The sequence below is a fragment of the Trachemys scripta genome, chromosome 1, assembly GCF_013100865.1.
Source record: "Trachemys scripta elegans isolate TJP31775 chromosome 1, CAS_Tse_1.0, whole genome shotgun sequence".
NCBI lineage: Eukaryota > Metazoa > Chordata > Testudines > Emydidae > Trachemys > Trachemys scripta.
This window is the reverse complement of record NC_048298.1, coordinates 238,043,592-238,071,124: the sequence shown is the minus strand read 5'-3', so window position 1 is coordinate 238,071,124 and position 27,533 is coordinate 238,043,592. Positions and strand designations below refer to the sequence as shown.

The 27,533-nt window shown below is 40.6% G+C and overlaps 2 protein-coding genes across 4 annotated transcripts in view; both read right to left on the bottom strand.

The window, feature by feature from the left end:
- The window catches only part of ADPRHL1 (ADP-ribosylhydrolase like 1), a 29,393-nt gene extending 28,606 nt beyond the window's left edge, over positions 1-787 (bottom strand). Inside the window, exon 1 of the mRNA XM_034758125.1 lies at positions 475-787. Within this exon, the coding sequence (XP_034614016.1) occupies positions 475-688 (214 nt within the window). The 5' untranslated portion in view covers positions 689-787. The remainder of the gene's footprint in view (positions 1-474) is intronic.
- A 5,226-nt stretch (positions 788-6,013) lies between these two features.
- DCUN1D2 (defective in cullin neddylation 1 domain containing 2) overlaps positions 6,014-27,533 on the bottom strand; it is a 66,667-nt gene continuing 45,147 nt past the window's right edge. For 2 of the 3 annotated variants that reach the window (XM_034758120.1, XM_034758122.1), the window contains exons 5-7: positions 22,780-22,862; positions 18,940-19,036; positions 9,776-18,027 (exon numbers count right to left, since the gene is read on the bottom strand). In XM_034758120.1, the coding sequence (XP_034614011.1) occupies positions 17,948-18,027; positions 18,940-19,036; positions 22,780-22,862 (260 nt within the window). In that variant the 3' untranslated portion in view covers positions 9,776-17,947. Of the gene's footprint in view, positions 7,402-9,775; positions 18,028-18,939; positions 19,037-22,779; positions 22,863-27,533 lie in introns of those variants that run through there. The other variant, XM_034758121.1, reaches the window with a different exon arrangement.

The window sequence follows — 27,533 nt, the reverse complement described above, 5'->3', positions numbered from 1 at the left end:
TATAGTACAATGCTCAGAAACTCTATTAATGATTAGTCTATATGCATTTTTTTTTCTGCACAAGAGCTTCATTCTTTTAAATAGGTTTATTCCCAGAGGGCAGCACTGTTCCCTGAAGCTTAGGGCACAGAAAATATTTATTTAACCAACTTTTCACTTTGATAGGTACCAAGTACCCCACTGTATTAGTATTTAATTTTTATTAGCTTTAAACCTTAGAAAAAAGTATGGGGAGACAGTCTAAACCTAAGAAATCAAACCTTGTTACTTTTTGTGGCTGTCAGAATATTATTTTCACCTGGGAGACAAGTTGCGGGCTTATATTTGTTATTCAGTAAAGCTGTGTCTTTAGACTCTGAATAGTCGCTCCCAAGCTCACTGCTCCCATATCATTTAGTGCCTATTTTAAGAAAGCTAGCAGCTCCACAGCTTTGTTCCTTCCCCATCTAGGTTCGCTAGTCAGATGTTACTTACCTGTGATGACAGCCTCTGCTGTAGCCATGTGCATGAGGGTATTGTCACTCACTGGCCATTTGTCTCCAGACAGCACCAGGTTCTCAAGTCCTCCAATTTCCTTTAGTTCCTCTTGGATCTTTGCACCTAAAGCACTGTTTTCTCGGGTGAAATTTCGATAACCAAGAGCATCCCCTACCCCTGCCAGCAAGACAGCAGCCTTAAATTTCTCCATCACAAGGGACTTTGACTCTTCTCACTTTCCTTTTGTCTAAAGCAGCTACCGAGTCTTGATCTTTCTTTGTTCCTTTGCCTTCAGCTGAGCTCAACTGACACTTTATATTAGCCATTGTGTCACTGCACAGATCTCTCTGTATAAGGCAAGGCTTGCCTTTTCTGGCTTTGCAGGTGCCACCTCTTGTCCCAAATCCAATGAAGAGAAAATATTTCTTAATCCAAGTATATTTTACAGGGAGTTAGTTAATTGTAAAAACATGTGTGTACAACATACAAGTAGTGAAATGCAAAGATCAAAATCATTCCTGCAATGCAGCATAAAGCAAGCCCAGAAATACTTTGACTATCCAGTTTAAGTAACTCTACACCCAGATAAATAAATCTCTGGTAGGAGTGTTAATTTTTTTAATGGCTTGTAAATGAACATGTTTTTCTTTGGTTCTGTAATATTTTAAAATTAGTTTCTCTTTGTGGAACTGATTAAGAAACAGAAGCACAGTCTGCTGTTACAAAAGGATGTACAGAGCCCCTCTGCAAATGCAATAGATTCAAGCTTCAAATTATGTAGAAAGAGCCCAGTAAAATTCAGTAGCTTTCACATTTCTAACTATATCCAATGGCAATGTTTTATTATCTGGAGGCACAGATGGGTTTGTTACTGAATTTAGACAGGTAACCCAGAAAACACTGGCTCCAAATTAAGCTGGCTGATCCATTAAAAAAACCCACCACACACACACACATACTTTTTGCTCTTCCCCTTTACAGTAGGAATGATTAACTAATTCATTGTGTCCTTGGATAAAATCAAGTAAAATAATAATTTATACCACACCTACTAGTATTCTCCTCTCTAGGAAGGAATGTACTTTTCATACCAGCATGTCCACAGGCTCCATTTTAGCTGTGACAGGAGATTAGCATCATATGTTTTGGAATGAATATTAAGTGATGATCATGGGGGCCTAGGAAAATTGTTTATCCAGAAAATGACCAACTTGATGGATAAACTTATATTTTGATAAACACTTTTGTACTCAATGTTTGGTTCACTCTGTGCCTACATATACGACCAGCCCTTCTGTGGCATGATGTGGGGAGGGAGACTCCAGCCTTTGTACCCAATACCGTGCACCTGAGCACAACTATCCCTATCCACTCTGTCTACACTGCAATGAAAAAACACAGCACTGAGTCCCAGCCCACAGCATGACGGGAGTCAGGAAGTCCACAGACTCAATGAAGCCCATGGATGCCTGCTTGTCATCCAGCTGGCCTCTGTCAATGTCCCTGTGGCCTTCTGGCACAGTCACCCCTCCCTTACTAGTGGCTGATCCCCAGCACAGCACCACACAGATGACAGGGCCCATCTTGTTCCCTGACAAGACTGAGCAGCAGAAGGAGCACAGCAGCTCCTAGTAGAGTGGGTGGAGGGAACACAAATACCATCTATTGAGGGTCAACCCTCAAGGGAGGGTGACAACCTCAGAAATGGCAGCAATGGGGGAGGGTCAGGAATGGGAGCAGGATTGGGGACCCTGACAGCCATGCCACTGGGGGGTTGGCAGCACCATACCAGTTTCAGAGGTTAAAGGGACAATGACAGTGGGCTGAGGTGCCACGATAGATTCAGCACTTGTGGCCGCTGTATTAGGTGTTAGGCTTGCTGGTTTGGGGCCCCTTCAAGCTGCTCTGGAAGTGACCACCCAGCGTCAGGAGGGGGCATCCAGGAGGCTCAAAACCTGGCTGTTCGGCACCAGCTTTTGCCACAATGGGCTTGGCAGCCTTGAGCTTGGTGCCATCTACAGTCAGGCAGGTGGAAAGGGCAGGGGGCATCCTCCTGTGCTGTAAGATAGGGGAGGGCAGGAGGAGGAGGGGGCACTGCAAGGGGCTTGGCACCTAGACCAAGGCCTGCTGGCAGAAAGTTGTCTTCCCCTGGGGCTAGAGAGGGCAGACCCATGGCCTCAAATCTCCTTGAAGATGGCCTCAAGGCCCTCCCCCACACCGCCAAGGAGGCATCCTCCCCATCAGCCACCAAGGTAAGCACTGCCTCCGCACTGAGTGGAGGGCCACCCTCCCAGGCCTCCTCCAGGAGAGGCGCAACAAGAGCAGAGTTGCCCCCCCTCCACTGCCAGAGCATCCCCGGTCAGCTCCACCCACTGGACCTTCTTAGTGGGGTGCAGAAGGTGGCCCAGCAGTACCCCCCCGATGCTATATGGGAGGCATCTTCCCCCTCTTTCAGGTCACAAATGAGGTGCTGGGCCCACAGCTTACATTTGTTGTGCTTACCGCCCCCCTCCCCAATTACAAGTACCCAGTCCTCATCGGTGTTGTCTGAGGGTGGGCCAGCGGGGGTAGGCTCAGTGGGCAGGGTTGATAGGATGGGGATTAGAGGAAGCACGGATGGGACAACTGGGTGAGGGGCAGTCTCCACCTTGGATGGACCCACTCCCATGCTCCCTAACATTGCCTCAAGGGTGGGGTCCATGGCGGGGGACTTAAGGCTGGCGGTGGCACCGTCCCCAGAATCCGAGCGGGGTTGTTAGCTGGGGAGGAGCAGGGACCAGGTGGGCAGAGTCACTGGTATTGGTGGGGCCGTCGCTCTTCTAGGACACAGGGAGTGCCTTGCACCGCTCCTTCCCAGGCCAGGCGACAGTCCTTCTGGAGGTGCCGCAGAGCCTGGGAGAGGAAGCACCAAGCCTCCCAGGATGGATTTGATTTAAATCACTAATCAGGAAGACTCGATTTAATCATGAAGTTTTACACAAAAAAGTTTTTTTGGGTTATTATAACCTTAATACGTGTTCCTCACAACTCAGAGATAGATGTAGGTTTCATCTTTAGAAGGTACACACTATACATTTTTAAAGTGATTTATTTTGAAAAATTTCAGATTAGTTTTACAGCTATATCAGAAAATGAATAAATGGTTGGTTGGTTATTTCATTTACCAAAGGTAATTGAAGCAGATATTTATGAAGTCATTGGGAAGTGAACTATCTCCAATTCAACAGGTGAATCATTAATATTTGGAGAATTTTCTTGCCACGCTACATTAGGAGAACATCACCAGACAGACATTTAAATTGTTTTATTTAACTAAAACAACAACATTATGTGTTCTGGATATTTTTCTTCAACAGCAAACATAATATTTTAACAAAACAAGCATACGAATTTTCTAATTTAGTTAAACATTGAAGTTTTTTAAAATCAGGTTTGTTTTTGTTAAAATTGTTTTTAACTAAAATAGTTAAATGAAATATTTAAAAACAAAAAAAAAACAAATTAAATCGACTATATCAGCCACGTCAACATGAGAAACTTAAAATATTGGCTTCTGCAGCTAATCAGTCGTCTTCACCTTCATTTTTCTGTTTGTTCATAATCTGGAAAAGAAAAACAAGCTTTCCTGCTTTTTCAGGTCCCAAACTATTTCTCAATTTGGAATGAATTAGTCCAAAGGAAGAAAATATTATTTCGACACTGGCAGAAGAAGCTACTGCTGTTAAAAGTGAGATTATCACTTCAACAGTCTCTGAATCCAAGTGCTTAAGTGACTTTCACCAGTTCACTGGTGTGACTTTCTTTAAATCATCATCGGCAAACATATATTTCTTGAATGGTTTACCCTTAGTTCTGAAGTTTATTATAGTTGGCATTATGGAGGGATGACTGCTGGATGTCCATGTCATAGTCAACTCCTCTTCTTCAGCAGTTAAGGTTTGACCCTGGTACCGAGTATTGAGAATATTTGCAAGAAAATGACCTGGAGATAGTGCTTGTCCCATTTGTTTTTTTAATGCTTGTAATTTAACTCTGTCATTGCATATTTCTCTTTTTAAAATCTCACTCAGTTCCTTCCAAATTTCAACAGCGTCAGCAATAACACAGCTATTTCCCTGCCTTTTGTTCAAGGCTACAGAAATAGGCTGTACTCAGCATGTGTTCAACATTTCTCTTAAGCCCAATGTTGAGAACCTTGGCTGTGACTGTCCCATCTATTTTTTTCACAGTTTTGTTCACAAACTGTCATCGGATTAAGCCAGTTCTTGATACAATGCTCAAAACAGTCCACTACTGAGTTCCATCGCACGTCTTGTGGGAGAGTGAGCTTGGTTTCTCCCATAACAATCACTTCGCAGCAGCTGCTCTGAAAAAAGTGGAAGTATTTTGCAATTTCAACAACATTAGCCTTTATTTCTGGAACACTGAAGTCTTTGGCAAGGAGTGCTTCAAATGAGCACTGCACCCGTATGTTATTAGCTTGGGACTCTCTTCACTCTCTTCTCAATAATTTCTTCCCATCTTGGATACATTTGCAGCATTGTCTGTGACCAAGCTGCATTACTAGACATTTGAATTTTTTTTCAGTTTGTTATAGCTTTTACTGCTACTTCTTGTAAGTATTCTGCTGTGTGTGCATTTCCTGATGTATCCATTGTTTCCTTCTTCTGTTGTCATACAAGCACATACAACAGGATCATTGTGGACATTGCTCCACCCATCAAGACTAGGTTAACAATTTTACCCTCTGCACCTTTTGCACACTGCTCAATTTCTTTTCATACACTTTATCCAGCAATTTGTTTGCGATATCTGCTCTGTTGGGTGGACTGTATCCTGGTCTTAATGACTGAACCATGTTAATGAAGTGTGGGTTCCCAATCATACTGAAGGGAGAGTTTGTTGCAAAAACAAACTGGGCAATTTTTTCATCAATTACCTCTTTTGTAATTCTGTGGTTCTTATCACAAACTTAACTATGGTTAGAGCATAAGCTTTCGTGGGTGAATGCCCACTTCATCTTGCGTCTGACGAAGTGGGCATTCACCCACGAAAGCTTATGCTCCAATACTTCTGTTAGTCTTAAAGGTGCCACAGGACCCTCTGTTGCTTTTTACAGATTCAGACTAACACGGCTACCCCTCTGATACTTAACTATGGTTGTTTCTGGATGATGGAGATTTTTTTTTTCTTTTTGCTACAGGTGATATACTGTGGCTATGTGACATACATGATGTGACTGAAACACTATCATTGGCATATTACTCTGAAACTATAGAAAATGATGGTGATCTTGAAGGTGGATAGTCTTCAGAATCCTGTATGTTGAGGATGGATTCTCCTAAACAAAATAAGTCAATGCAGTTATTTAATTATTATTACCATACTGCTCCTTTAGTATAACTCATTGCATTCACTGACATTCAGTACTACTTTAAAGGTGAAATTGGAAAAGGAAGATCTGCCTATTTCAGCTATTTATTTTTTTATCACAACTGCATCTAAAATGATAGTACCATAGAGTAACAACTATATTTTTTGCTCAAACATGAGAATTCAAGAATAGACCAGAAGAAAGACAGGCAGGCCTTAAGAAAGAAGTATGAAATAAAAAAAGTTTACCAACCTGAAGATCCTGCATGTTCAGACATGTTCCTTTCAACGCAGCTTCCTCCTGAGAAGGAACACTTCTTATGATGTTTAGTGATTTTGGCAGTGAAGTCCCTGCCTGTGCCTTCTGCTGCCACCCTGCTGGGGGCGATGATGGTGCCAGCAGAGGTGATTGGGGTAGCCGTAGGAGTGAATGGGGAGAAAGTTGAGGTGGGCAATGACAGTGGCTGGGAATCCCCCTCCCTCAGTCTTCCCCCCAGAGATGAAGCCTCTGGAGCATCTGCCATTGAGGGCAAGTGATAGGAAGAGCTTGGGGGAGGGAGCAGGGGGGAAGAGGATGTAAATAATAAAGGAAAGAGATGAGGGGGAAGGCCACTAACCACTCCTCCCCACTAAGCCACATGGGAGTGGGAGGACACAAACACAAAATGGAGGGGTTAATCATGCAAATGAATGCAGCAGTGTGCATGGCAAGGAAAATTGGCTTCTTCAGCTGCACGGGAGTTTGGGGGTGTATATAAATGGGGGGAATGCACTGAGTGAGAATCAAAGTGTGGGGGAGAATACACATATGGGTACATGTGGATGCACAGGACAAGTAGGGTTGGGCGAGGCAGGCAAACAGCAAGTGGGGGGTGGGCCAGATGCAGCAGCAACAGGACTCCGAGGCAGGCAACAAATCACAGGGGAGAGGGAATCACAAGGGGGAGCACCCAAATGGGGGGGGGAAGGAATGAAAAGCAAGGGAAGGAGGGTCTACAAAACAGGGAGATAGAGTACTGCGGGGGTGTGGGGGGGAAGAATCATACAAGTCAGGGAAGGAGCAGCAAACTGCAAAGGGGAAAACCATGTGGGGGGGGGAGGAGAAGGGCAAACCACAAGGGGGAAACCGTGCAAGAGTGAGGGGGGGAAGGGAGGCAGCAAACTGCAAATGGGAACAATGTGAGATGAAGGGGAAGGGGAGATAGTAAACTGCAAAGGGAGAACAACATAAGATGGGGGCAGTGAATTGTAAGAGGGGGCTGGTGAGCAGACTCTGTGTTGTGACTCCCTCCCACACCCAGTATATACTTATCTGATTTTAAAAACTTTGTGCAGGTCACTTTTAAGGGAGAGTCTTTTCCCACCACGGTGCTAGAGGTGAAACAAGTGGAAGCATGGATGGAGTACGGAATCATTCTTACATATTTACAGAGAAGGTGCAAGTAGCAGCTGGGGAAGGGGTCCACACATGAGTGTCTTATTCCCCTCCTCTCAGGAGGCTCTTCTACTGTTCCTGAGACATCCACTGTTCTCACTCCTTCAATAGTCTTCCTATTTAAAAAAAAATGAGCATCTTGGTTTTCTCCTCACGCCCTCCTCATTTCATTATGACCAAGAATGGCTCCTGTGGCAAAGGGGCAGCACATACTACTGCATTACTCTAGTCAGGTTTCTAGACCAGACCCATCTCCCTAGTATTCGAGTGCTGCCTTAGCACCAGCTTTAATAGAGTGTTCACCCTAACCTTGATGCTACTGGCACTGGATTAAATTTTTTACCTTGCTCCAAGACTGCTTCAGTGACAAAAAAAACAACAACCTGGTTCACTTATTAAAATCATCAAGCTCCATATTCCCATTGTCATAAGTTACATGACTTCTTTAAAAAAGCAAAGTGTCTGCTACCCCCCATTAGTGCACTCTCATAGCAATTATTAAAAATTGTAGTATAACATGTTCTCATGATTTAAGGCTAGATGTATGTGAGATCAATACAAAGAGATAGGGGCCTAGAACTGCTCCCTAAGGAGTATAGGTGGTGTGCTGTAAAGAGTGCCGTTGGAAATCAAGATCTGTGAGCAGGTAGAGAATTGAGGCAGAACGAGTTGATGCTAGGAAGTTTATTTCGGAGTTCACAGCCTGGAACTGAGACAGATGTTTGGTCAACTACATTGTACCTTAATGATTCCATCACTGCAGTTAAACATTGCAAGAAGGATTTCTAAAACTTTTTGAAATCTGAGACTGCCCAGCTAAGCAAAATGGACAGAATTTTCTTTTAAGCTTAAATACTAAAAAAATCATTTTTGTTATATATCTTTGTAATCTGCTGAATGACTGAATAAGAATACAAGGATCTAACAAATAATCTGAACTGTAAAAACACAAGATTTCCAAACCAGAAAAGAGACGAAAACCATACGCCAAACAATTTGTTAGTGTTTTTGATGCATTATATTGAAAGTCTATTTATTCTTTTTCTGTTACCACAAAATTTACAGATGTACAGCTTACTTAGCAGCAAGACTCTCATGAGGTGCATCGCATGAGTGAATGCCTGCAGGCTTGTTCTCCTTAACACGACACATGATAAATCACATTGATTTAGAACTATCCAGTACAAACTCCATGATTCATTTAAGATATTCTAACAAGTTAAACCAAACAAATTGGCACCAACTTTAAAAAAAATATACAGTGTGTCTAGGCACTAATACTGTACACAGTGAACAAACTAATGACAGATTTCTGTATAATTTTTCTATTATAAACAGGTCAGCCTAGATGTTATCAATATACTGGTTTACCTAAATGCCAAGTCATAGCCAGTCCCCTTTGAATAAGTTTGAACAAAGGACAAAAGCAATCAGTAAAGTAAAGTAATTATGTGAAAGCAAGAAATTTATATTCAATGTGTGTCTGGCTTAACAGCTAAGGGGTATTGTTCTGTGCTATTACGTAAGAGGATCTAGGTTAAATTCCAGACACAACCTCAAAAGTGCAGAAGACCAGTAGCAACACGGAAGTGGGGTACTCCACCTAAGCAATAATGAATTGCACCCTACTGGCCAGCTAATTTCACAAACTGCACTGTGGGACTCTTGTCCAGTCTTCCTTACATGGAATCTGTTTTCCAGAAAGAGTCCTAATAGAAGTAAGGCTTAAAAGTGAGTGGATAAAGGTGCGTGTGTCCAGGAAAACTGAAGATCCTCTGGAGCACTGAGCACCTCCTTCCTCTCAGAGTCAGAAGGGTAAAAGCAGACAAGCCCAACCTGGACGCAAGACTCAGCTGAATGATAACCTCAATATTTTAAAAATGTTTTCCCTTAGTAAAAATGAATTTTATACAGTACATGAATTTAAAAAAAGGTGAAGGGGTGTCAATTAGATTGATTCTAGCAAGTGTTCAGCATGACCAAATGTTTCACAAGCTCTGCTGTAATGGAAGCTACCCAGTTGCCTATAATAGAACTATAGATTAAGCAATTCATGCTTAGTTTTAATGTACATAACTATATTTCAGGTCACAGTTGTCTGATAAAGGACTATGCTATTGCATTTGGTTGGATAAATATAGTTGAGGATATCGGAAAGTGTTAAACATTTCATATCTAATGGCTACAGACTATTCACCTATTTGGTTTTGTAAAAACAGTGTAATCCTTTTTGTTTTTCTTGCTTTAGCTGCATTTGATTTCTGTAGAATAATTTAAATTATGCATACAAATGTATTTCTAAGCAGAGGCTTCAGAGGTTAGTTAAAGTAAAATAGTGTTATTTCTTAGTTACTATAAATATTATATACTAATTGTCCATACAGATAGGAGAAAGTTTTCTAAGGCTGAGATACTGACATCTAGTGGATAAACTGTCAAGCAAGATGTGTTTACAAATGCTCAATACAGGTAAAACTAGACTAAGAATAATAAAAAAAAAATTGCCAATGGTTTATTTAGAACATGTCTGCTATGGAACTCGTTACAGAAAATTTCAGGATTCAGACAAATACGGATTCCCATCCCCACTTTTTAACAGCATACACAATTTAAATTCATACAAGTGGAAGAAAGAATGGAGGTAATATTTCCCTTGTCAACATGATATTTATGGAGAGATGCTTTATTATTGGAGGTTGTCTTCACATATTAGAAGTCAAGTACTTATTAAAAAGTCAAAATGTTGAGTTTTTTTTTTTTAAATATGATGAGTCTTGCTGATCTTCATGACTGATGAAGCAAAATGGTACAACAGGCTATGAAATGTTTACATTATTGATATATAATATGATTTAAATATTAATCAATCAATAAATTACTTAGCTCAGAAGATTAGCTAATGCCTTTAAAGGTCTTGTGCCAATGCAGCTCTGACTAAAGGAAAGATCAATCATAGTTGTAAGTAATTAACAGCTCTTTGCTTTAACAAAAACTTTTACATTGATGACGACATACTCAGCAGGATGAGGTAGTGTTTACAAGAGCCCTGTATGTTAACATAATATGTTGAATCTTTCCAATGAAACCTCTCTCTCATATGCACTTTTTGTGCTTATGGATAGGGAAGACACTAGAGAAAGATAAGATTAATCCCTTGTGCTAACCCACAGCAGTCACCTGCGGAAAGGTACAGATCATGGGAAAACAGAGATGATTGACGAAACTGAGACTTGGTATAAACAGATACAACTCCACTGAAGTCAATGGTATTGCATGCACTTACACCATAAGAAGAGGTTAGTCACCCTGTGGAGTAACTATGGTTCTTTGAGACATGCATCCCGATGGGTGCTCCATTTCAGGTGCTCATGCTCCTCTCGAGCCCTGGATCAGACATTTTCCATTAGCAGGGTCTCTGTTTGGCCTATGAATGTGTCTTGTGTATCCTTGCACCTCGCACTGAGGCGATGTAAGGCTGTGTGAATGAACCTCCCTCAGTTCCTTCTCCATCCAAATGTTCCACAGAGAACAGTCCAAAGCAGAGGGGAAGGAGGGCAGGTAGTGGAGCACACACAGCAACACACATCTCAAAGAACCACAGTTACTGCACAGGATGAGTAACTTCTTCTTCGAGTAGTGTCCCTATGGGTACTGCACTTCCTGTGGAGATACTACTTGGGAGTCACCTGGAGCAGGGAGCTTCATAATTGAGTCCAGAACTGAAGACAGGACTGCATTACCAAGTGCTGCATCTGAACTGGAGGCATGGAACAAGGCTTAGCGTTGTATGTATTAAATGTATGTACTGAAGACACTGGAATGTTTTTGAGTAATGCCCTGGACGTTGGGATCTGGTAGAATGTGCTGTCACCTTTGGGGAGGGAGGGTTTGAGCACCAGCTGCACCATAACAAGCGATAATACACCCAGAGATCCACCTCGACAATCTCTTGGCAGAAGTCATGGACCCCTTGGATTTGTCTGCAATGGAAACAAACTGTCTAGGTGACTTCTGAAATTGATTGGTCCTATCTAGATAGAAGGGCATTGGCCTCCTAATCACTAAGGTATGAAAAGAAGTCTTCTGTTGTGACTTATATGGTTTTAGAAAAAGCCAGAAGATAACTGGACTGGTTAAGATGAAAATCTGATAGTACCTTAGGTAAGAATTTAGGGTGTGGTGTAAAGAGACATTGTCCTTGAATAACTCCATAAAGCGTGAGGGAGGGTCTGCCATCAAGGCCCCAATTTCTCTGACCATTCGGGCCAACATGATAGCTACTAAACAGGCAGTCCTCCATGGATAAGTGAAGCAAAGAGCAGGTTGTCCTTGGTTCGAATGGAGGGCTTGAAAGACATTTAAGTACAAAGTTGAAGTTCCCAGTTGGAGTGGGGTCCCTAACTTGGGAAAGAATTTCCCCAAAACCTTAATAAATCTAAAGACACAGGGTAAGCAAATACAGAAAATCCTTCTACTGGAGGATGAAAAGCTGATATTGCAGCCAAATGAACCTTAAATGGAGCTAACTGATAAGTTTGATTTCTTTAAGTCCAACAGGTAGTCCAGAATAGCTGAAAGCAACAAGGATTCAGACACGAGTCAGTGGCACCGACACCAATGGTTGACTATTCCACTTCTGCAGGTTAATAATTTGGGTTGACTCCTTTCTTCTACTATTCAGTAACATTTATTGTAGTTCCACAAAACACGTAGATTCTAATCATATGAACGATTACGGAACCATGTTTGGAGGATCCTTAGGTTGGGATGAAGTAAATGACCCTTGTCTGGGGAGAGGAGATGAGGAATGATAAGAAGTTTGGTTGCTGTGTGGATGCACAGCTGACGCAGGTAAGGTTACCAAGTTTGTCTCGGCCTCGTTGGTACTATAAGGATAACGTGGACCTGGTCATGTCTGATCCTGTTCATTAGTCTCTGTATTTGCAGTGTTGAAGGAAATGCATAGAATAGACCCTTCGTGCAAAATAGGAGAAAGGTGTCTTACAGAGACTGGTAGCTTAGACCCCCTCTTGAGAAAAACAGACTAAAATATTTCTTGTTCCTGGTGGCAGCCAAGAGGTCCACACCTGGTAGTTCCCAATTCTAGAATATACGGTTGTGGAAGTAGAGAAAAGAAAAAAGGGAATTTGAATGCAGATATCTTGACTTCTAGGAATAAAGTAAGAGTCAGGCTAACACTAGCTCTAATAACGTGAGATTTCAGGCAGAGCCTGGGTAAGTGGAAAGCGAGTGGAACAAAAAACTGTAAGAGATACTGTTTTTCAACCTTGTGTTAAATAAGAATGGAATACAGACTATAGCAGGAATTGCTGAGAAAAGTAAGATATCAGAAGGAATATGTATAAACAAGATGCGGTTGTTGATCATTATGGTCTGTAACAAAAGGTATAAATGCTTGCCCTAGTTGTTTATCTAATGGAGGCCTGCCTAGGGAGGGGAATCCCTGCCTGTGTGTACTCTCCGTGCAATTGCAATTGCTCGTAATAAAACTGCCTCTGACTTGTTGCTTCAAACTCAGAGTGAGGACATTGTTTTCTTCCACAATTTTGGTGCCGTGACTCGGATGGCAATGCCCGGCTGAGACAGCGACAACTACTACGGACCGTTCCCCTTTGAACCCCAAGGCTCTAGTGAAGAGGTAAGAGACCTTTTGAAATCTCTACTGGGGTATAGGAGGAGGACTGCCCATGGGGCCGTCTGTCCCTTTGGGGCTTACGCCATCCGAACTTATTGTTTTTGCAACAAGATCAGATGCAGAGTGGTTCTGAGGAATTTGTTGCCGCCCTTGCTGAGGTCATCGGCTGTGGTGTTCTGAACTCCAGGGAGGTAAACGGCTGAAATTTTGATCTGTTGTCACAATTATTGTTGGAGTTGGGTGAACAACAGGAGTGCCTATATCGACGTTGAGTTGATATTTTCAGAAGTTTAGGGAGTTCTTTACATGAAGAGGGACCGTGACCTGCTTGTCCAAACTGTCTCTGGATGGTGAATAGATTGTTCTGAGCCAGCCCCGGAAGCAGCAGTGTCGTACTCTTGCATGATTGGTCATGAAAGCACAAGCTGCCATATAACCCAGAAGCTGTAGAAAGTTTCTTTCTGAGGATTAAAGTCTCCCTTCAATGGTCCTGATTAGATGTAATAAGTTAAGAATCTTTCCATGGGAAGGTATGCCATGGCTGCCATTGAATTCAAATACACTGTATGAACTGTATTCTCTGTACAGGGATCCGAGTGGATTTTCTTACGTTGAGCTGAAGACCTAATTCCTGGAAAAGAGAAAATGACGTCCGAGCAAGTGACAGTACTACTTTGTAAGCCTGACTCTTGAGCAGCCAGTCGTTGAGGTATGGGAGGACTAAAATAGTTTCTTGACGAAGATAAACAGCCACTACCATGAGGACCTTTGAGAACACCCTTCGGATCAAGGAAAGGCCGGAGGGAAATATTCTGTATTGAAAATGTTCCTGGCCTATAGTAAAACGTAGATATTTTCTGTTAAATGGGTATATCACTATATGGAAGTTGATTTTCAGCCCTGGACCAAAAAGACACCTATTGCCTGCCTCTGATATAGGGATTATTACTGCCAGAGTCACCATCCTGAACTTATGAGACTTTACAAATTTGTTTAGTAGTCTTAGATCCAAAAATTGGTCTCCACCCTCTATCCTTCTTTAGCACACGGAAATATCTCAAATAGAACCCCCTACTCCTATGAGGAGCTGGGACTGGCTCTATTGCTCCTAATTGAAGGAGACAATCTATTTCTTGCCTCAGTAAGGGCTTGTGAGAGGGAGGGATGGATAAAAAATGGACAGTGTAGTCTGGTGTTATGACCTTTATGATCCATTTGTCTGTAGTGATCCACCTCCAAGCATGCTAGAAAGGGAAAAGCAGTCTTCAACAAGGGGGAAGATGGGCAAAGTGTTGCAAGGTGCTGAATCAGAAGTGTGGAAGGATTCAAACCCTTGGCCGACTTGTCAAAATTGTTGTTTCAATGATGACTTGGAACTTTTGGAAGAAGGAGTAGCCGCCTTTTTTCTCTGGAACTTATGTCTCTTCCTGGGGGGGTTTTGTGGATCTGTGAAATCCAACTAAGATGGGAAAGATCTCTGGGCTGTTTGTGACCTACTAAATCTTCTTTCATCAGAATAGATATATATCTATATATATTCATCCAGAGATCTTAAAACAGCCATAGAGTCTTTCAATGTGTGAAGAGACTCGTCTGTGGTTTCTGCAAACAGCTTTCAACCATCAAAGGGGAGGTATTCAACAGTGTTCTGAACCTCTCTCAGAAACTCTGAGAGTTGGAGTCATGATGCCCTGCGCATAACTACCACCACAGAGATGGAGCTGGCATTGGTGTATGTGGCATCCAAGAATGCTTGAGGAGAAGTTCTAGCTAATAATTGACCCTCTGCAATGATGGCATGAAATTGTTCCCTCTCTTCCTGTAGAAAATCAATAAAAAGACTGTAAATTTATTACGGTTTGTGAAATTATTTGTCCATGACCACCTGATAGTTTGCGATCTGAAACTGCAGAGTTGAGGAAGAATAGGACTTCCATCCAAAGAGGTCTAAAAGCTTTTGCCCTTGTCATATGGGGTAGACTAAGTAGTGTTGCTTACCCAACTCATTCACCACATCCACCACCAGAGAATTAGGTGGAGGATGGGAGAATAAAAATTCAAAATCCTGATAACCACTCGTTTGCAATTTGGTGGAATGTTAGCAGATATTTGCCAAATTGTCTTTGCTGGGTCCAGGAATACCTCATTAATGGGTAGTGCAACTCTAGTGAGTGTTGCAGATTGCAAAATGTCAAGCAATTTATGTTGAAAATCCTTGACCTCTTTGAGTGGTATTTGAAGAGTACTGGCTACTCATTTTATAAGGTCCTGAAATGGCAGGAAATTATCAACCATGGATGGTGGTGGAGGTATGACTATCACATCTGAAGATGATAAAGAGATAGGCGTGAGGGTTGGCTTCTTCATCTGCCCTAGCCTCCTGTTCTTCAACCGTTTCTTTGTGTTGGGGACCTGGTTGGGGAGTAGAGGATTGAACATCTCTAACATTCCAATGTGTCAGAGATGGTTATCTGGCAAGTTGCTATCAGTACTCATCCCAGGGATCCCAGTATGGCCATAGGGGGGAACCAAATGGGAGAGAAAGTGCCATCCAGGATTGGTCCCACAATCCTTGGTGTCAAGCATGAGGATCTTCCCTATGGGAGTCAAAGAACTGATTTCTATACGGATGTGCAATAGAACCCTGGATGAGACTGAAGAAAGTCTTCCTCCTCCTTGAGTATCCTCCAGTGGGGGCGCACAAGTGGAAAAGGGTGGAGAATCCAGCAGTACCAGAGAGCGATGGTAGTCCAGAGACTGGGATCTTGATACCAAGAAGCATTTAGTACCCATGAGCAGTGGAGATTCTGGTCCTTCAGCCATTGATAAGTCCTTTGAGTATCTAAATTCCTGTGGTATCAAGTGATCGGTACCGCCATGGCAGTGTGCTTGGCAATCAAAGCAGACCAAAGTAGGGACTGGTGGTGTTACAAACTTCGGTTGTGTGATACTGAGGGTCCCAACTGGGGAGGTGCCAACGAGAAAGCCATGCTCAATGGTAATGGGCTGGAGAAGCGCTTATCCTTGTCCTCCTTGTCCCATGTAGTCAGTACCAGGGCTCTGTCAGAGCTGTGTTTCTCCTTAGAACTCTGGGACTCTTTGGACTCACTGGTACTGAAGGAGTCTTTCACCTCTGAGGTATGGAGCCGAGAGGCTGAGGCTTCTGATACCATGGACTTACTGGGGGACCAAGATCTTTTGAGAGCAGTCTCCTTATGATGGGAGCCAGTGCTTGGCCTTTCTAGGGGAGATCTCTGCCGAGGTCCAAGGGGCACTGGATCTGTCCGGAGATAGATTTCCAAAGCAGGGATATCCTGACATGACTCTCTAAAGCAGGTCAAAGGGAGTGCTCCATCAGCACCAGCCTCAACTGGTTCTTCCTTGCCCTGGATTTAAGGGCCAGGCAGAAGTCACACTTCTGGGAGACATGCGACTCTCCCAAGCGGTGGACTTAAGAGTGGCTGCAGCTGACTGGGAGATGTTTGAATCCTGTAGAGCTAGGTACGCCAGGAGAGAAAGGCTTCCCAGAGGGAGGGAGAGGCACAAAGTTAATCCTCATGCTACTTATCTACTAACAACTATTTAATGCTAACACTAAACTATAAACAAGAAGTTAGCTGAGGCATGCTTCAGGCAGACACAGTAGTGGTCTATCTCAGGCCCAGGTGGAACTGAAAACCAGCTGAGGGTCGTTCGCCTGCACAACTCTATATAGCCTTGGTGTGAGGTTAAAGATGGATAGGATACTTGTGTGTGCCAAATGAACACAGCTAAGGGAAAATCTCCAATCAAGGATTTAAGGTGCATTTGCACCTGAAGTGGAGCACCCATAGGGACCCTATTCAAAGAAGAACTATTACCTGTTTTATAAAATATTTAGAACAACAAGAAGCAAGAGGCTTCATAACGCAGAGAAAAAAATCAACCCCCTGCCAAAGGTTTTCAAGAAGGGGAGTTAAGAGATATAACCACAGTATAGACAATGTTTCTTTATTTTCCCCCTTCCTTTTTGGGGTTGAGATCATATCAGGAACTGCATGCACAGAATACTTCATTTAAATGGAACCTAGCTATTTTACGGTAAATTGAAGGCTACTAAAATCCTCAAATCTCACAAATTCATTATTTACAAAGAAGTAAATGGAAAATGTAAAGTTGAAGAAAAATTGAATTATGTTTACCTATCAATTAATTATAAAAATGTGTCTTTGGTTGTTTAAGGGTCTATTTAAAAAAAGTAAAAATGACTAATCAACACTGTAAATAATCCTATTCAAACCAGTCTTGGAGTCAAAACAATGTAGAGCAGTCCTTGTGCAGCAATGCTACTGATAGCTAACATAACCACACACACATCAGATGAACACTGTGATGAAGAAGTTAATCTTACAAGGGGAAAAAAACAGACATGGTCTGTACATTTTTGAGAGCTTAAAAATATAAATCTAGACTCCTGGCACCAAGAAAAAAAGTGTCAGTAAGTTTTTTGTTACAAGTTTATATTAGGGCAGATACTTACACAGAGCTGACTTGTATAAAAATACAACATACTACATAAGTTTTATTTAGGGATTTAATTTATATACCACAAATACTGCTTTTAATATAAGTACAATATAATACAGTTTTAATTATGTAACTGCTGGTGTTCATCTTGGATCATGAACTGAATGGCATGCCGTGCTGTCAAAACTTTAAAATGGCCTCTAGTTAAACTTCCCCGAAGTATAAAATCATGCAAAATCTACATCCTATATGATACAACCAGCACAATAATTGAAGCCAATATCCTATGAACAATCTGGGCTATCTTGAGTTTCTTCTTGCTGTGTCCATTAGTCAGCCATCATTTTCTTTAGGCGGAAAGGAGCAATTTCAAGTTTTGTCAGTGGCATCTTGCCACGACCACTGAAACCAGTGACGGTGTGCACAGTTATTGACGAAAAGGTCTTCATTACCTGATAGAGTTCAGACTGCAAACTTAGTCCATTTGGAAGTGTCTGTGGTTAGGAGGTTTTACGCTTTACTCCTGTGACTACTGGTCGTGCATATTCCACAAAATCATCTATGAGAACAGGCCATGCTCCTAAAGAGAAGTCAAACAATGTAAAAAGTCGTAAAACCTAAAATAAATCTATTTAGTCTTTAAACACAAGGGATACCAACTTCACAGCATGATCTATATCTTAGTCATTGGACTGGATAGAACAAGGTGATGGCATGGGCAATCTTTCACAAAGAAAACATGCCTAACTAATAAAAGAAAACATTAAAGCATGTTCTCTCTGAGCTATACTCTGAGCGAAAACTATTTGAATGTTGTATCATAATTCATATTATGAGATGTTTATAATAAACTTGAGGTGAAAGCAAGATTATGGTATTCTTATTAGAAACATTCATATAATGGGAACTATTCACATACATGAAGATACTCAACATGTGTACGTGTTTGTAGATTTGGGGCCACAGTATAATATATGTTACTGAGAACACAAAAATGCAGATATTTGTCCTTAATATTTTTTACTAGAAGAGATAAGGTTTAGTTTTTATTATTAGATATTTACATCGATTATGAACAAATATTTTCATAAACTTAATTTTCACTTCCAGACTTCTATACACTATTAAAAAGCTATTTTGTGTAGATAGTTTTCTAAGTTTAATAGCCTTCATTTAAAGCTAATAAGGATTTTTGTACGAGAATACACAGTATTATTGTGGCTCCTGTAACATAACATGTTAGCTAGCATGTACTGTACCAGTGCAGTTAAGGACTGCTTACTTTCATCTGCATGTTAAAACAAAATCCTGTTCCGCCTACTTACAGGCAACATTCTCGGCAACAAATATGATCTAGTATATTTGTAGCTCTGCTCCCAAAAGTATACATTTTAAAACACTGGGTATAAGTTGTGTTTTGGAGTTTATTCACAGCATTATTTCAATTTTGCTAAATCCAATTTTTAAAAATATTAAAATTCATATTAATTACCTTCTTCATCATAGTTTGACATATCATCTGCAATCATATTTCCAAAGTCTAACAGAAGATTCCAAGTATCTTTTGGGATTGATCTTTTATGGTGTTCCTATGTAATATAGAAACAAATTATATTGTTTAAGATACAGGTTGTTTTCAAATGCTGCAGTTGCTTTAAATTCATATTTTACTAAAAAGAATTCTTACAGTGTTATATACTAATACCATCCTGTAGAATCCTCTTTACTAACATTGAAAGCTTTCTAAGAAAACTACAAAATAAAAATATTTCTAAAAAAGGTAACTGTATAGAGCACATTTAATACTATTGATTTATTTCTCCTGATCTACTCACATCAATTTACTAATTATTATTATTATTTTAAGAACAGTGACTGTTATGGTCAAGCACTCAGACAAGCACCCAGCCAAAGTCCAGATCCCTACTCCCCATTTGCAGTCCCGTAGGGTTGGAATCGTTAGATTCACAGCACAGACCTCACTCACTTGAACTAACAGATAGTAGCAGAGTGAGCCAGTTTCAGGATCTGGTCTATGTACAACTTATGAATTCTGATTAATTTTATAAAATTGTCTCAATGAATACCTCAGTGTACATGAATCTGCCATCAACTATTAGAGCTGGGTCATATATTAATGGGCCATTAATCTGAATGGCTCCCATTCAAATGAGAAGACCTTAGAACAATGGGATGGCTGATGTCTAGGAGATCCAGTTAGATTCAACTTGTCTTCACGGACGGAAGAGAGGAGCAGTGAAATTTCCCCAGAGGGGAACAAAGAGGCCGAGATCTCATAACAGCCCTTTAAAAGTGGAGAGGGACTTGGACAGGGAGGAACAGAAAAGGACAGGCTTTGGAAGTATGAGGAGACCTGTTGACTTGGGGACCAACCAAAGCTGAAGAAAGCGGATTGAGGAGATCAGAGAGGGACTCCATGATTTGGAGAAGCCATAGGCTGGACAAGCACAGTCCAGCAAAGGGGACCTGGAACCCTGAATGGACACTGACCCAAATCCCAAGGAAAGTTCAAGAACAGTGAGGAAACTGAGGCATGGAACAACATACAGGGGTTAAATTTTGCATGTGTCTCTCTCTCATGTTGTCTAAAATAAAGTGATTGTTTTTAGAAATCTTTCTGCAAAATCTGTGTCTGTTGGATACAACTATCATGTCTCCTGAAGGTTTAAAACTGTAAACCAGAGTGCCCACAGAGAAAGCTCTGGGAAAGGATGCACGTAAGCTCCCAGGATGATTTATGGGCTCAGTACTAGTCCTGGAGGCCTACGGCAGCTGGGCTGCAGGGTTCCACTTCAAGGAATGGAATTAAACAGATAGTCTGTGCCCAGAAAATGTGCCAGAGCGGCCAGAGTCAGTTCTGAAGCCTTCCCAGTGATCAAGAGGAGCTTAACAGCACACAGGCCCAGTGTGTGAGTTAAAATATAGCAGCCTGGTGAGTGTCCAGCAGGGAGAGCTTGACCACGGCTGTGACACAAGTTGTCATCCTCTCTGTGGTCCAGCACTAGAGGGGGATGGGACATGTTGCTATGTGGGTTCCTCAGCTATTTGCTGACAGCAGAGAAATGGTGAGACTCAAGAATCTTGGGTTCCATTCCAGGCTCTGGAGGAGAGTATTCTCTAGTGCAGTGGCTCTCGACCTTTCCAGAGTACTGTCCCCCTTTCAGGAGTCTGATTTGTCTTGTGTACCCCCAAGTTCCACCGCACTTAAAAACTACTTGCTTACAAAATCAGACATAAAAATACAAAAGTATCACAGCACACTGTTACTGACAAATTGCTTATATTCTCATTTTTACCATATAATTATAAAATAAATCAACGGGAATATAAATATTGTACTTACAGGGGTTGACAAAGTCCCTTTCTTTTTTTTAAAGGCAACAGCCAAAATAAAATGTAAATGATGCAAAGAAAGATAAAAGGGGCTTCAAAAGAAGCTAAAATTAACAATTCTAAGAGAATTAACGATCTGCAAAAGGACAGCTCTAGCTCTGTCTCTAGCCAGGGGCAGTTGAGAAGGAACTGAGGACGGATTGCCTGCGCATGGCTAGCACTGTTCCCCACTAGCCACAACGCATGCACGGGCAGGACATGCCAAAAGTTCTCCGATCAGCAGCGGAGGGATGCAGACACACCTATAGTGGAGCACCCATAGGGACAATTACTCAAAGAAAAAACAAGGAGGAGTCCTTGTGGCACCTTAGAGACTAACAAATTTATTTGGGCATAAGCTTTCGTGAGCTACAACCCACTTCATCAGATGCATGGAGAGAAATACAGTAGGCAGGTATAAATATACAGCACATGAAAAGATGAGAGTTGCCTTACCAAGTGGGGGGGTCCGTGCTAATGAGGCCAATTCAATTAGGGTTGATGTGGCCCATTCCCAACAGTTGACAGGAAGGTTCGAGGATCAACAGAGGGAAAATTATTTTTTGTAGTGACCCAGCCACTCCTAGTCTTTATTCAGGCCTAATTTGATGATGTCAAGTTTGCAAGAATCGTATGTTTTCAAGATAAACATTTTCCATGCTAAGTATATGGAAATTTCATGTAAATGAAGTAAAGTAGCTGATAAGTCAGATGCTTAATGACAATATTTTGGGCTTTGTTTCTAAAGCCTAATTTGTACGACTTTTATTCCACCACCTACAGAAGTGTACTGATACTAGACTGATATTTTTAAATACCGTAACTGTCACATTTTGTTAATGATTGCTCTCTACAAAAGGAGCCAACCTAATCACTCAAACAGAAAAAATTCACTCCATTTTTTACTTTAAAATAATGACTCCCAACCTCTCAAGTCAGCCACAATACTGAAATTTAAAAATAGGATATTGTATGCATAAATATCACAAAGATGGATCATTTTAGCTTGGTACAAAACACACTTGTGATAAGCCTATGTGCCTGAGGATAGACAGGATGTGGCCTCAATCTACAATTTAGGAAGTCAGATTGTATCTTCAGCCTTCACAAAGAGAGAGTACAGGGTCAAATGGTTCCTAGACTAGGGAGGCCTGCTCTTTAAGGGCCAAGAGGCCTGGGTCTAGCCAGACCTGTTCAATCAGCTCCCCGCACCCTTTTGCCATAATTAGCTGCCTCCCAGCGTAAGGTGGCTTAACTAATTGGAGTCATTTGACAGACTGATAAATATCAGGGCCTCATAAAAGGGCAGAGAGAACTCAGTGTGAAGGAAGAACTACAGGAAGCAAGTTGGTCTCCTTTGTAAGACCCTGAAGTAAGTTCTGGAAGGACTCCAGGGAAGAAGGGGCAGATCTCTATCCCAGAGCATAGAAGAGGGAAAGGTAGCCCAGAGAGGCTGAGACTGTGAGAGGGAGTCATAAGAAACACTCTGGGAGTTAACACTCTATCCCAGAGCAAAGAGATGTAAAGGGAGCTCAGAAGTTGTTATGAAGAGGAGCTCTGAGCCACATGAACTTCTGGGAGATAGAAAACCCTGGTAAGTGGAAACAGAGAGTGTGTTTGCAGCATCATGCTAGCTAGTGGGGGGGGGGGGGGGTGAGTGGAGGTGCTGCTAGACAAGCATACCTTATGAAACTGCCTCTAGGTATCATTTCCCTTTCCCCAGTGAGAGAAATTATAGAGAGGATTCATTTAGCGCCCATTAATGTTCCATATCAGTTCTCGTAAAGCAAAGATGCTGAAAAAGAAACTGCTGTCTTTCACTGTACTCATCTTTTTTTTTTTTTGGTGTGCGCGCGCAGTGGGAACACAATCTTACAAGCTGTGGAATTCGCCTTAGTTTCGTGCATTAACACATACAGGAACAGAAAAATATACTTACCAACAAAAATTTATTCCAAAGATCTAAAAATTTAAACCTTCCCGATAAGACTAAATTCCAATATGCAATTGCCATTTCTAAATCTGCAAAAAACAAGACAAAAATCACATATTACAGTGCTTTATACACAGTAAATTCTCAGAGTTAAAAGCTCTCTTGATTCAGCTCTCAGTTTTGATTTTACCCATACATCTCACTATACAAATTTACTGGCCAGTTTTTAAATCTATAGCAACATTAATTATCCAAGACCAGCATTAAAAAACTCAGAATTTAGTCCACCCCCTCCAGCAGAAGCAATCTGTAATGCAGGGCATGCATATGGAAGAGTGGAGGATTTAGAGGTTGGGGGGGGGGGGGAAAGGATGCTTTCTTGAAGACCTATATTCATTCCCAACTGCCCATGACGCCTAGACTCCACTATTAGTGACCCTTGCAGATGAGGATGTGTATGTTTCTGTACAAACAGGAGAATGAAGTAAAAGCCTCTAGCAAATTACACACACACATTCAGTGTAAGATATATGGGTATACAGAAATGAAGCTTTTAGAGAAAGTACTGATAAGGTATAAAGAGAATGTCCTCATCTCCACCAAGTTACAGCAGAGGAACATAACTTTAACATTTCAGATTTGGTTATTATAGCTCTGTCATGTCACAGTTCAAAAGCAACTGTTTGGACTGAAGACAATTCATAAGTTTGAAAGGGAAGTTGTGGATGTATTTGGTACATTGTTAAAGCAGGCTGTATTTACATATACGTGTGTGTATACTAATATACAAACAACTGCATTAAAGTTGTGAAGAGAAGCACTAAAAAGTCAGGAATTGACAAAGGTAAAGGTGCCTGATCACCTTCATCTCTGTCCTCTTGACTGTATGCATAATAGTCATATTATATCATCATGCACTGATTTCCGCGGGATTCCTGCCTTGTTCAGTGCCACAGAAGAATGGTGCTCAGCGAATGAAACAGCTGGTTCAGAATTTTTTCTATCCTTACTGTTGTTATCCCCCATTTTCAAACCTGGAACTACTATATTTCCAGATAGAAAAATCTGTGGCAGAGCCCATATTTCCTACACTCAGTGCAGTGCTCTGATCACAAAGCTATTCTCCCTCTTCCTGCAGACTCCTCTCATTTGCTACACATCATGCTACAACAATCACTAAGGCTGAGGTGCTGCGGACCGAAGGCCCATACACTAAAGAATCCTGCTTCATTTTCTATCTGAAATGCACAATGAATGAGTAAAGGGACCTGTGCGAGGAGGTGGGGGGGAGGGGAGTTTGTCATAAAAAACTATTGTCATACATTCATAAGAGGGGACTAAGTTAAGACTGAGCTGGTTCAGCCTATAACTCTGACTGGCTTTAGGAAAACAAACAAACAAAAAGTTTTGCTAGGTAAGGTGCCTTCTTTTCCCAAGGCATTTTGTTTGCAACCTAACGTATTGAATATCTTATGTTCTTTAAAGATTAAGGTAACATTTAATATAACAAAAGTTTTAAAGAAAAAGCATAAACTCTGATAGCGCATTTCCAACCTTTGCCGTGTGATGATCTGGCACTCCTCTCCTCATTTTATGGACATGATTGTCCACGATCATGCAATACATTAACTTATTGTAAGAAAAATTATGACTGTATTTAAAACACACCAAGACAGACATTTATTTGGAAAGAGTTAACACATAACATAGTCAGAACAAAAATGACATTAGTACAAGGGGATATTATACACAACTATTTTATTCCACTACTCGTGTGTACTTAATATTGAATGAATAGAGAAGGAAATAGGAAGGAACTAATGTGAATAATATTATGGTTTCTATGATTCATTATGAGTTGACTAGTTTTGGCAATGGTCACTTAGCTCATAGTTATGAAATGTTACCCTTTCCAACATACAGAAATCAACCTTCCAACACCACCATATGACATTTTACATTGAAATGCACATTACAGGAAAGCACTACTTTTCTGAGAGAAAAGTTTTAAAATATTAGATTAAATACACCTGTTACGAGGAAGGGGTGGGAGGAGAGTATTGCAAAGGAAGTTAAAAGGACGCAAGAGACAAAAGTTCTCTGTGGCTTTATTTGATTTGTTATAGCATCTATATTTAAATAGAACGTCTCAATTATGAGTATGTTTATTGTTAAAGTGAATTTGATTATTTCAAGATTGTATTTAAGTTTAATATGGTGAAAAAGTTTTGGGGAATGCTAAATGTTATTCTAACATTAATATTATACTTTGAGAATTCTCTGTGTGTATGTGCAAGCAATCTCTTGCACAATAGGCAACAAAAATATAGGACATGCTTGATATAATAATGTACAATAAGCATACTTCTCATGCAGAAGGTGGAACTACACATTCATATTTCTAAATTCTCCTTAATGTAGAGATTTCTGAGACAGATAGCAAAGAGAAAAATTCATAACGGGTAGTAAAGTTAGCATTAATGATTATCAGGGGTGTTGTATGTAAGACACAAGAGGCAACTGTCCCACTCCACTCGTCACTGCAGTACCGTGTCCAGTTCTGGGCACCACCCATTAGGAAAGATGTGGACAAATTAGGAAGAGTCCATTTATCAAAATGATAAAAGTTTTAGAAACCCTGACCTATCAAGAAAGGTTAAAAAAACTGGGCATTTTTAGTCTTGAGAAAAGAAGACTGAGACCTGGTCACAGTCTTCAAGGGAGATTTAGGTTAGATATTAGGAAAAATATAAAATATGCTAAATTTTCTAAATATAAAAAAGGGTAGTTAAACTCTGGAATAGAGTTCCAGATAAGGTTGTATAATCTTCATCACTGCAAGTTTTTAACAACCGTAAGGATAAGCAACTGTCAGGGATGATCTAGGTTTAGTTGGCCCTGCCACAGCGCAAGGGGCTGGACTTGATGACTTCTCAAGATCCCTTCCAGCCCTACATTTCTAAGATTCCTCAGTCCCAGCACTGCAAAAATCAAGATCTCCAAAAGTCATAAAATTCCAAAAATTAAGTTTGTTCCTGCAGTGTTAACTTGGCCACATTGCATATCCTATACATTTTATACTGTATAGTAATAATTACATTAAAAATTACATTAAGAGAGAACATAGGAATAGCAAAAAAATCAAATTCATGGGGGAGAAACACAAATCTTAGGACTTTCCTCAAGTGTCCGATTTTTCAAACTTAATGTTGCATTAATGCTTTTTTTTTTCCTTTTTCTTTTTTTGCATTTAATCTCTATTCTTCCCCCCCCCACACACACACCTTATTTAAAAAAAAAAGGTAGAAGTGAGATATGGAATTATTTGGGAATTTTACATTCTATCAGCCTCATCAGAGCTTCTAAACTCGATGGACCTAGCTTCCAGTTTAACTGTGCCAGTAAACTAAAGGACTACTGAGCATCATTAGCATTTTTCCTTAATGCACTGCAAAACTCAAAGAAAAACTCCACTGCAAATAAGCAAGATTGGTCAATTTACATGCTCGTAACTTTAAAACCACTGAAATAACAGCTTTTTTGAAGTCTCAGTGAAACCTACAAGACAAGAGAACTTTGCATTTTGTAGTTTCAGATATTTAAAGAAGTTTTCAGTATGCAAAAACTTTTAATCAGAAAATTTGGAAAAAAGTCTTTTTGTACTTGAATAACTCAAAATTGTCTGACCTGATTTTTCTCCTTTGGGCTGAGAATCCAAGCATGGAAAAAACTTCACATCAAAAAGGAATTTATTGGATAAAGTTATGAGCAACTGAAACAAGGGGATAGGAATGGAATTTGGAGCTCAACTTCAGTGATAACAGCTGCTACCCATACCTTCAATAATACACATACCATGCATACACTACCTGCTTATGAAGTTAGGGAGATCTTGAGTTAGGCCTATTTCTTCAAACATATTTGGCTACTTAAAAAAAACATTACCTCTTAACGGAATACAAAGTTGCCAAAAGCTGCAGGGGGAGGTCATACAACCACTACAATGAATTTGAAGTACTTATAAGTTATGAGACTACTTAGGCCATAGGTGTTTTATGTCCTGCAAGAACATTCCCTGTGTGGGCTTAGATTCAGTGTGTAGGTCTTGGAATTATTTACTTCAACATTGTACAGACATAAAAGCATCTTCATAAATAAGATGAAATCACCTTAGGAACCACTTTAGGAAAAGGATAGATAAAAAGACAGAAAATATCCTAATGCCACTAAAAGAACATGAGTACTTGTGGCACCTTAGAGACTAACAAATTTATTTGAGCATAAGCTTTCGTGGGCTACAGCCCACTTCATCAGATGCATAGAATGGAACATATAGTAAGAAGATATAGATATACATACATATATAGATATATATATAGATATGTATAGCTATATCTTCTTACTATATGTTCCATTCTATGCATCTGATGAAGTGGGCTGTAGCCCACGAAAGCTTATGCTCAAATAAATTTGTTAGTCTCTAAGGTGCCACAAGTACTCATGTTCTTTTAGTGGCATTAGGATATTTTCTGTCTTTTTATCTATCCTTTTCCTAAAGTGGTTCCTAAGGTGATTTCATCTTATTTATGAAGATGCTTTTATGTCTGTACAATGTTGAAGTAAATAATTCCAAGACCTACACACTGAATCTAAGCCCACACAGGGAATGTTCTTGCAGGACATAAAACACCTATGGCCTAAGTAGTCTCATAACTTATAAGTACTTCAAATTCATTGTAGTGGTTGTATGACCTCCCCCT